This window comes from Triplophysa dalaica, chromosome 10 (genome assembly GCF_015846415.1).
Source record: "Triplophysa dalaica isolate WHDGS20190420 chromosome 10, ASM1584641v1, whole genome shotgun sequence".
In the NCBI taxonomy this organism is placed as follows: domain Eukaryota; kingdom Metazoa; phylum Chordata; class Actinopteri; order Cypriniformes; family Nemacheilidae; genus Triplophysa; species Triplophysa dalaica.
The window spans coordinates 4868826-4880231 of NC_079551.1; the positions used below are offsets into that span (position 1 = coordinate 4868826).

Below are 11406 nucleotides of genomic sequence, written 5' to 3' on the forward strand. Positions count from 1 at the left end.
GTGATATTATAATAAATATCTCAGCTGGGTATTTTGGACACATTCAGCTTTATTTCTCCCCTTATCATTATTCACAGTACAAATACTTATTATTTAACTATATGTCAACTATTAATATTATTAAGTTATTGAAGGCATTATTTAGACAATATATATATATATATATATATATATATATTAGCCTATATAGATCCATACTAATACAAAATTACTAAATTTAAAGTTAACTGATTTTAGCAACTGATTTTTTTTCTATGTTATAAACGAAGTTTGTCTTGCCTGTTCCCTCTTTCCCTCCCCGTTCCCCATATACACAGGAGACAGCAGAGTTTTTCCCACCCACATCCTGCTTCTAAAGAAGCAGAGGAGGGCCATCTGTTTTTTTCTGGTAACTGCAAATGACAATACGCGCGATTTACGGTGGACTGTAGGAGAGCTTTACAAATTGCCGGGGAGGGGGCGAAATATGGGAAGAAATAACAAAGAAACAAAGAAAATAACAAAGACTGGGAGAAAGAGAAAGGAGTAAAAGAATGGATTCAACCCCTCGTTCGGGACGACTCAAAAGTTTTAAACCAAGCCTCATCCTCATGTGTTCAAAAAGTTTTGACTGGAATGTTTTTTAAACCAGTCCAGTTTATTTAAGTCTTTTCCAACTCACTCATTTGTTTATCAGAGCAGGAGCCACTTTGGTGCTGCATACTAAGATTGTCAATAATTTATCCTGTTTCTGGGTTATAGTTATTTAAAAATGGGATACTCTGCAGTCCCTGCAATAATAAATAAAGAATTTATAAATTCAGAATGATATTTATTTGAGTGTGCAAATTTTAATTATCAGGGGTTTACTGTGTAGCCTATATAATGCATTTGGTACATCAGTAGGATATTTGACATCCCAACAGTTTTCTAATGTTAAATAATGTTAAAAGGTGGTGCAACTCCCCCTTGTGGTCATTGTCCTGAAATACAGGGGAGAGAAAAATAAACTGTACCGTGTTTTGAAAATCTGCTTTCAGTCCACATGAATGTAAATTGACAATCTGTACCCACAGTTTAAAATCCGTTCCCACGGATTGTAAAACCGTGCACACATTTGATTTTTTTTTCTCTTAAACAAAATAAGAGAAGGGTGCTCCGTAGAAAACTTCGCTTGTTTTGGGCTTGTCTTCACAGGCGTGGTTGCTTATTTCTCTCGCGAGATCTGGCAACACTGATCGTGCACCGACAGGGACTACTTGGAGTCATATCTCGAGCGCTGGCCGCGGATCAGTGCAAACACTGAAAAGGCATTTTAGCTCAATAGCATCTGGCTGCAGACGAGATGCACTGTCAGACACATGCACTGTCAGCCGCGCATGCGTACTCGTCACATGCACTGTCAGACGCGCATGCGCACTCGTCACATGCACTCTCAGCCGCGCATGCGCACTCGTCACATGCACGCTCTAACGTATTTCACGAAGTGAACTGTAAGATTCTATTAAATTTTTTTAAGGTTACTGCTTTTTAAGAGTACCGTGAATACTGGTGGTTCGGTTCAAGGCCAGGTATTTATTATAATTATAGCTGAAATACATTAATGAGCATCTACACTAATAATGAAAATACATGACTAAATAAAACCTTTCTTTATATAAAAATAATTGTTCTAATATTCATTTGTTTTAAAATTGCAGGTTAGTTTTGTTGTTTGAAATAAAACATAATTTATTATACAAAGAAACGTGAAGCATTTTAGAAATAATACTAGGGAAGTTGTTCATTTTGTAAAAATAAATCTTGAATAAATCGCATCGTGAGCTGAGTGAATCGTTACATCACTATATTTGATAGATTTCAACGTCATATTAAATAATTTTGAGAAACACATTAAAAAATAACTATTTAGTGCAGGTCACCTACAAACTTTCCTGTGAGTTTTCAAGCAACGCTACAAAATTAATTTAGATAACGTTAGTTATTCAATACATTACTGTATGAATAACATGTATCGTTAACCAAGTATCATAGATGCGATATATCTACCATTGATTATAAGGATTAAGTTAGGTTTAGAAAACTTTATCTTATATATTGAAACGATACTTTACATCTATCTAATACTGTATGAAATCAATATACTTACAACATTCGTCTGATAATGTTAAAGAACGTTTTCGATTATATTTGTCAAATAATTCATAATAACACTTTTACTTCGACTTAATCTTGTATGAGAATAAATAAATAAATAAATTGAATATTTAATTTAATTAAATATACTTATAATTGGCCTGTAGGTGCATTTAATTCACACATGTGTCTGACAGTGCGTTTGTTTGAGTGCGCATGCGAGGCTGAGACTGCATGTGTCGGAGTGCGCATGCGCCGCTGACAGTGCATCTGGTCTGAGAGTGCATCTGGTCTGCTGCCAGACCCTCCTCTTTTAGCTTCGTCGATCCACATTTAAAACTGACTCGGGATCGTTTTCAGGAAAACCCCTTTTTTGACACCACCTTCAAATCGAAAGCGTTTGTTGCTGTTCTCGGATTTGTTTTTTACTTGTGTTAATGTTGATTATTGTGTCAATGTCGTTTCTTTTCGTGAAAAAGTTTGACGTTTACATGTTTGCGGACACAGTTTTCGTTTGCCTGTGTTTAATGATTGCGAACGGTAAGTTTTGTTACCTTCTTAAATGCTATGATATGATGACTGGAAATATTTTCTGCTTTATTAGTTTTAACATTAAAAAACTAATGTTCTTGTTAACAATCCTTTAAGGAAAACTGAAAGATAAAGTTAACACGTTTACATATTTACATCTAGATTTTAAGAATATGAAGTCTTCAATCTTTCTGTCTCATTGTAGCTATTATTTGTATACATCTCTCTGTGTTTCAGGTGTGTTTGGTGTTGATGCAGATGAAGTGAAGTCAGTGTCAGTGATGGAGGGAGATTCTGTCACTCTTCACACTAATCTTACTCACATACAGAGAGACGATCTGATACTGTGGACGTTTGGACCTCAAGAGACTCGTATAGCTGAAATACATGGTTTTGACATCATCTATGGAGATGAATTTGAGACCAGATTTTGGGTGAACAGGTATACTGGATCTCTCACCATATCAAACATCACAATCACAAACTCTGAACTGTATCAACTAAAGATCCGCAGTTACAGAGGAGATTCAGACAAGATATTCAGAGTTGCTGTCAATACTGTCTATGGTGAGTTTACTCAGTACAGTAAATGTCATTTGTTTACTGGTTTCAGTACTTGATGTACAGTAAACAGCATATAGAAATGATTAGACCATTATGTACAGTATTTGTCTTAATTCATGTATATGAAAGCTTAATTAGAGAAGGCTACTGTCACGCTGATATAAAAAAGTATTTTGAAGGTTTTATTTACAATTTTGTTGTTTGGTTTTCCAGATCATCTGCCAGATCCTGTCATCACTAGTTACTGTTCACAGGATCCTCCATTATCATTATCATCTTTTAACTCCAAATGTGTGTTATTGTGTTCAGTGATGAATGTGACACATGTGAGTCTCTCCTGGTACAAAGGAAACAGTTTATTGTCCAGCATCAGTGTGTCTGATCTCAACATCAGACTCTCTATACCTCTGGAGGTGGAATATCATCATACAAACACATACAGATGTGTTATCAACAATCCCATCACAAAACACACACAACAACTAGACATCAATGATGTCTGTCAGCCGTGTTCAAGTGAGAAAGAAATAATTATTAACATGTATTAACTGATTTGTTGCATCTCATGTTGTGTAATAGCTTTGGTTTTTGTGTACTCTGAAAAGGTGACAGAATCATCTTTTGGTAGATTTCTCTCTCTGCCAAAATAATTATATGCTGGCAATCCTAAAAATACCATAAACTGTTTTTAAATGAAATTTAACTTAAAGTTTATACATTACAGAACTCCGGTATATACTGCTGATAGCTGCTGGTTCTGTGGGGCTGCTGCTGATTGTACTTGTTATCACATGCGTGTGTTGCTGTTTCTACAAAAAGAAAAGCAACCAGGCAAACAGGGCAAGTATTTACAAATAAAAAGTATCCCTTTCTAATAACCTTTAGTTTAGATTCAGAAATTTAGCACACATACAGAACACACAACAGTACACATAAAGAAGTTTATTTTCAGGAGAAATGTAGCTTCAGCGCTAGTTCTGCCAGGAAGACTCAATCCTGTATCACTCATTGCCAATCAACACACAACCAACCACCTTTCAACATGAAACATAAAAGATTGCCACTTACCCCTTCCTATGTCCGCAGTCGGAGCAACGTGATTCGCCCCTCATCCTCCCCACCACCACCAGGAGGTCCCTGTGAATATAACCCCAAGGGTGTTGGCTACGCCCCCGCCTTCCCATCTCAAGGCGGGAAGTAGAGGACTTCTTGGCCCTCTGGATGCGAGCCACGGACAGGGCCTACTCCAAAGAACTGTTACCATCTTATTATATCCATATATATTCTGTCTATCAGCTGTCAAATAAATGTTGTATACTCAACTTTGGCCTTTCTGGTAGAACATCTGTCTTCAGATCCATGTGAGAAAACTCATCACTCATCTGTTCTTCCTGTATTCTTTCTTTATTTTTTTTATTCAGGTTCCAGTCCCTCCATTAGAAACTGTATGTATGAATACATGTATAAACTGAATGTATGCTGAATATTTCGGTGGTCAAGTATTGAGGCTCAGACATCCAATGTTTTCATCAGTGTCCTCATTTATATTACTTATCCCATTTGGGAATATGTGGTGACACATATTGCTTTGTAGGAAGGTTGTGAAATTTGGCAAGTTGATACAAATATCAAAACCAACCATAGCAAGACAAATTTGTTTGATATTGAACTTCTCAAATCTCTTCAGTAAATAACAAAACACTAGCAAAGCTAGCAACTGTTTGGACAAACTTTACCTTAAATATAATACAGTATATATGTATTTTGTTAAATTTTTTGTCTGAACACGTGCTGTTGCTTTTAACTTTCCAAGAGGTAATTTTACAAGCAAAAGTTAGTTTGACATATTTATAGGTTTGTTGGATTGAAGTGAAGATTATACAAGTAAGGACCTTAAACCGAGATTTACACTATCCAATACTGCTATTCATTCCATTAGACATGATAATCACAATGGCGTGTTGTTCATTGAAATCAAGCCATGATATAATGACACTAATAAAAATCCTTATAATGAATGAAACCTTAATAATTAATTAGGTTTATGGTCATGCCGAGATCTGATTACATGTACTGTATATATCATTGACCTATTTTTTATCAACCAATCGTATTATGTAACTAAAATGATGTATCCACATTACAGCAAATTAGCATGTGAATATATTCAGACATGATAAGGATCACAGTTATTGCATGAAGAGGGTATCAGAGTTTTATGCATCCACCTGTTGTGTAGTTACAGTAGTTTTGGCCAAAAGTTATGATCTGCTATATTATGGTGTAAGTGATGTTGTTTACGTTTTGTCGACTGAATCTACTTATCATCTCTAATGATGTCCAAAATCCTTTTAAGACACTGTTTTTTATTTTTGTTTTTTATTTTGTTACAAAATATCTATTTGACGTGAATTGTTATGGTTTCATTAAACAAATCCTTCCTTACTCGATCAGTGATGTCATCCTCATGTGACAATAGACAGTAATATATAGTTCTATACATTATATATAATACAGTAAAGAGAAAGAGGGATGGAGTCTTCCTATGTATTATTGTGAAATCTTGTGATGGTAAAGATTGCACTTTAGTTTTGTCTACCTACAGACAAAAAACATTTTTTTGTCTTTCTTGTCACTCTTTGTGATAGAGTTATCATATAGGAAAATAGAATAAAATAAGATACAATAGTATTTCATTAACAAACAGTATTTCACAGATTTTTAGGATTAGTAATTATATTAAAAACTTTTCAAGAAGAACTCGGTGTAGCACACGGTGTAGCTTAAAGTCCCTTTGGATAGAAATGTCTAATGCATTAATGTAGTATACTGTCCTTAATCTAGATCAATTCTTGCTATGGAAACAATATTGAGGGGTCAAGTAATACATTTTTATTTAACAGTTATTATGTATTACATGTAAATCATCGCCTACAGAGACCACAGAAGAAATGAAATGTGCTAAATCAAATCAAGGAATAAATATTTCCATGTTTCAGTACAGATTTTTTAATAATTATTGATCTAAAGCCTTGCTTTTGAGTATGATTCAAGACTAGTACAATAGACATAATGAAGAGCATCACAACAGTGAATTAATAAAGAGGAAAACAGGGCTATAGAAACAGTAATCTTAAATCTAGTTTTACAATATTTAATTTCCGATTTCAATACATATATTGTTAAATGTGAAATCACATGAACCAGTATTTTATTCACAATAGAACATAGATAACATAGCAAATGCTTACAATGAGAAATTTTACACTTTTATCCACCAAATTAGCTCCCTTAATATTTAATGCCTGCTACAGGTCTCAAACAAGTTGGCACGGGCAACAAATGGCAAAAAAGCTGTTTTGAAAAGATTCACCTTGGAGAACATCTAGTGACTAATTAAGTTTATTGATATCAGTTCTGTAACATGATTTACTGTAAAATGGATGTCTTAGAAAAACAGAATGTCAGAAGTAAAGATGGGCAGAGCCTCTCTAATCTGTGATAGACTGCGTATAAAGATTGTGGATTACTTTAAAAACAATGTTCCTCAACGATTGGAGAGCCTCTGCGCATCTTTACTTCTGAGAGACTTTGCTTCTCTGAGTGTATGGGGTGCATAAGTACATACGGAAGGGCAGCTTGCATGTTTTGGAAGGCTCTGTGAATGCTGAAAGGTATATAAAGGTATTAGAGCAACATATGCTTCCCTCTAAACGACGTCTATTTTAGGGAAGGCCTTAAATACTTCAGCAGGACAATGGAAAACCACATACTGCAGCAATTACAACAACATTGCTTCGTCGTAGAAGAGTCCGGGTACTGAATTGGCCTGCCTGCAGTCCAGATCTTTCACCTATAGAGAACCTTTGGCGCATCTTTAAAGGAAAAATACTCGAGTCGTAGACATGATGATGATGCGTCATTCAAGGGCAAACTACAACTGGATGATCAGTTTGGATCTCTCACCATCACAAACATCAGCATGAATAACTCTGGACCTCACAAGCTACTGATCAACAGCAGGATGACGTACAGCAAGAGATCCATTGTTGTGGTCTATGATAAGTTTAGTACAATTTTTACTTGTTTTATTTTGATAAAATACACCAGTGTATATCAGTAATGTACATTTTGACAGTCAAACAGTGATGAGACTCTACATTTGCGTGTTTTACAGATGCCATTTAAGAACAAGATGCCAATGACACTCTTGATGATGGTAATAGAGGTTTTACATCTTGAAGTACATTTTAAACCGCTGTATTTGTCGAATTGCATGAGATTTTGGATGTTTAAAGAAATTGTATGTCCAACAGCAGACCCTGGAGAGAATAGCCAGGACAACAGACAAGAAGAGACACGTCTGATAGCTCAAACAAAATCATCATCACAGGACTAAACGCCCATTGCTGCCAATTCACGAGCCTGCTGAAAAAAAAAAGAACGCACAGAAATTCAAATGAATTTAATGTTTACATTATGTCATTCTGGAATAAGGGGAAAGAAACACTACAAAGGAGTTTTAGATGATATAACGTGTACGTGTTTTCACCACTGGCACTACTCACTGGATGGGATAAATGCAGAGGTTACAACAAAAAGTTTTCTAATGGATGTTAGTTTGTATTTTATTTGCGTTTTTTTCCAGCGCTGAATACGTAAAAACTACACGATGTCTGTATTTAAATATGTAAAAAAAATCATGTGTCCTGTATAGTTTGACGTGTTTCGCATCATTAACGATTGTAATATGGACCATCAGAACTCTTCTCTTCCCCTCATGTTAAAAATGTAGATCTATTTGATGCTTCTCGGAGGCCTCTTTTCAATCAACTGTTAAAAAAACAATATCCAAATGTCTGTAATTACTATTTTGCACACCTCCTTTGTCACTATTCATGCACACAATGTATTCTCATCTCTAATCCCATAATTATTTGACAAAATAAGCTACCGCTAGATATCGATGATGTTTTTATTGCTTATCCTTAATGTCACATATACATTTCTTTTGACCTCCCTTGCCATGTCTGCTGCTGTGGACAGCCTGTGGTTAACTGATTCTATCTGAAGGATATGTTTTTATCTTTGTAGCTGTGCTTTTTCCTGTACTGTGATTGTTCTGTTTATGTGTTTGAAACCCCTTACATACCTCAATAAAGAAATTCATGTTTTCACATGTTCCATGTTTTAAATTTGAGTTGTATGGTCTGCTTGCTGACCGTACTGAGAGTGCCCTTGAGCGAGGCACCTTGCTCCCCTGGCGCTGCAGGGATAGCTGCCCACTGCTCCGGGTGTACGTGTGTTCACCACTGGCACTACTCACTGGATGGGATAAATGCAGAGGTTACATTTCGGGTATGGGTCACTATATCTGACAAATAGCTCACTTATCTTTACAATACAATTGAAAAAGAAAAATGCGAAATATATATTTCTGAAAATGTACAGAACTAAAGGCTAAAACACAACATTTTTTTCATTTAGTCTTTTGCTGGATTTAATGTTTGAATTAACATAAAAGCTTCTAGACTGAATATGAAATCATATTTTGACACTTGTGGTTGTTAAAACTTGTAAAGTCACTCATGCACAGGCATGTACAGAAGCAAGTGTTGTACCACAGCCATAATTTCTGTTCAATGAAACGCCCTTGCTCTTACCTTCAGTTGGACCCTTTGTTCAATGTTGTTTCCTTGTCAATTTTATATTCAACCAGATTAAAATCCCTGACATGCTGCTTACTTTGCTGGAGGCCTATACTGAAAGTCTGAATACGTTAAAGCTTACCTAATCACTGTTGCCTTACGGATGAACAAATCAAATTAAAACCTTATGAATAAATAGGATATCTCCTCAGATACTGCATGATACAAATATAGTATTATTTGATACATTTTAAAAGTTTTCATTACATTTTGGCCATGAAATCCACGCTGAATCCACCCTTCTGATGGGATCAGTTTAATCCAGATTTTTTGGATCAAAGTGATCCAAATCCTACAAAAAAGTTCTGAAAATCCCAAACTAAAGGTTTGATCCGGATCAAAACCAAGATTGGATTACCTGATCTAATCCGATTATGTAATCCGTTTTTTCTTTTGAAAAACTCATTTTCAAGATTTGATCCAATCCGTTATCCAAAATCCTAGTGGATTACTTTTGAAAAACCGGGCCCTGGAGATAATCCAGAGACGAGATATTTGGGAGATAATCCAGATTCACGAGATAATCCAAAAACAAAATATTCGTCAGAAAATCCAAAAATGGAACATCCAGGAACTAAACCAGAAAAGGGTGAAAATGAAATTTCAAAGATGCATCATTTTTTAGGTTATCAGTGGTGTAGTCTACGCAGTGGCGGTTCTACATTGAATCACTCCCCGGGCGAGATCCGCTCTGGGTGCCCCCCCATCTACTCCCACCCATCCGAGAGAAAAAAAGCCATGTTTTACCATAACTATATAAGTGTAAGACGAACCTTATATTTCTCAATTGCACAAATCCTTCAACAGAACATTTTAAAAACACAATTCTGCACAAATCAGTATAAGTTATCAGAACTTAAATATACTCTATGTACATAAATGTTGCAACATATGTACATGATGTACATATGTATCATGATGTAACACGACCAGAGAACAACAACATTAAAATATTAAGAATAATATACAAATAAAATATAGAAAAAATATTCTAAATAGCACAAATCCTTCATCACACAAAAGCAAATCTAATTATTACACTATTGCACTAAGAACAGAAAACACAAACTAAAACCTGACCTTTCTGGCCTTCCTTAATGCAAAATCATCAATAATGTCATCATACGAAATCTGCCCCCTATTGAGTTATTGATACTGATGATAGGAAGGCCAGTGAGCTGTTCTTGAGACATGGTTGACCTCAGGTATGACTTGATCAACTTTTGAAAAGCTCCTCTCTGCTTGAGCCACAGTGACTGGCAGAGTAAGTGTAATCCTGAGAGCAGTCCAAAAGTTGGGGTAGATCTCTGATAGATCCTTATCATGCATAAAAGTGATAAAATTCAAGGAGGCTGATGGTTTTTGATGGCTGACCAGTGACAGAGGATTCTCCAAAATACTTTAGAAGTGCCCATGAATTTGCAATTGAAATTGACATCAAAAGACAGTAGGCTACAGTATAACTCTTATGAATTGCAAATTTAAATAAACATGCCCTTACATGCCAAATGTCTGTCATGACTCATTATACGCTATAATAATCTAATCTAAGGGAGGAACAATTAGCTCCTTGGTTACTGCCTCAAATTATATTCTTTGTCACGCAACAGAGTTATAGCAAATGTTTGCCTTTGAACACATCCAGACATATGTTAATTTCGTTGGCTAATTACAGGGCCCAACATTAACCCCAATGATGGAAATAAATAATAACTTTACTTGTAACAGTTTTGTTGCAAAGCACAATCTTATGGTGAAATTAGATCTCGTGTTTGTTGAGTTAAGACCGAATTATTGTTGTATAAGCATCATAGCAAGAAGGCTAACAAACGTAAGAGTTAACGTTACCACCCATTAACATTAGCCCTTCATTGATGATGGATAACGTCACCGTAATCATACAGAGAGAACGTAGTTACATACCTTTATCTTTTGCTCCTTTCTCCGCTTCTACTTTGATTTTTTCTTATATTGGGCACCTGACGGCTTAAACCTTTTTCTCTCCATCGCTTTCATGTTTATCTGGCACTCGACAATCAAGACTAAACCACTTCACCTCCACATAATCGTTTTGGATTAACTTTTTTTATTAGCCATTTCACACACAATGCAGAAAAAAACGTGGAAAAATAGGCCTGTGCTTTAAAATTATGAATGAAATGTGCGTTATTTAGAAGAAAGTCAAGGTGTGACTGATTTTAGCCCACTAAATGGGCCCCCCTCCTTGTCCGCTCCATTTGGGAGAGGTGAACTGTCCATCAGGGGATCAGCCCCTCCCCTTTACAGTTTTCACACAGCTTCTGCGCTTCTCAGCAAGCAGGGGCGGCGATTTACCAATTCCCCACACAGACAGTTATATTATACATAATAGAAACCTGCTTTGCGGCGCGGATTATTTTTCTTTTTCAAGTGCTTGTGCCGCCCCCCACGTGTCGTGAAAATTTGGCGCCCCGGGCGGCTGCCCGGTTCGCCCGTGCCTAAAACCGCC

At 36.0% G+C, this 11406-nt stretch overlaps 1 protein-coding gene across 1 annotated transcript; it reads left to right on the plus strand.

Moving 5' to 3' along the window:
- Positions 1-2400: 2400 nt before the first annotated feature.
- Positions 2401-4532, plus strand: LOC130429831 (natural killer cell receptor 2B4-like). Its single transcript, XM_056758653.1, has 5 exons — positions 2401-2655; positions 2884-3213; positions 3424-3726; positions 3935-4050; positions 4297-4532. The coding sequence occupies exons 1-5, from the start codon at positions 2553-2555 to the stop codon at positions 4351-4353; spliced, it is 909 nt and encodes a 302-aa protein (XP_056614631.1). The 5' UTR covers positions 2401-2552; the 3' UTR covers positions 4354-4532.
- The last annotated feature ends 6874 nt before the right edge of the window (positions 4533-11406 follow it).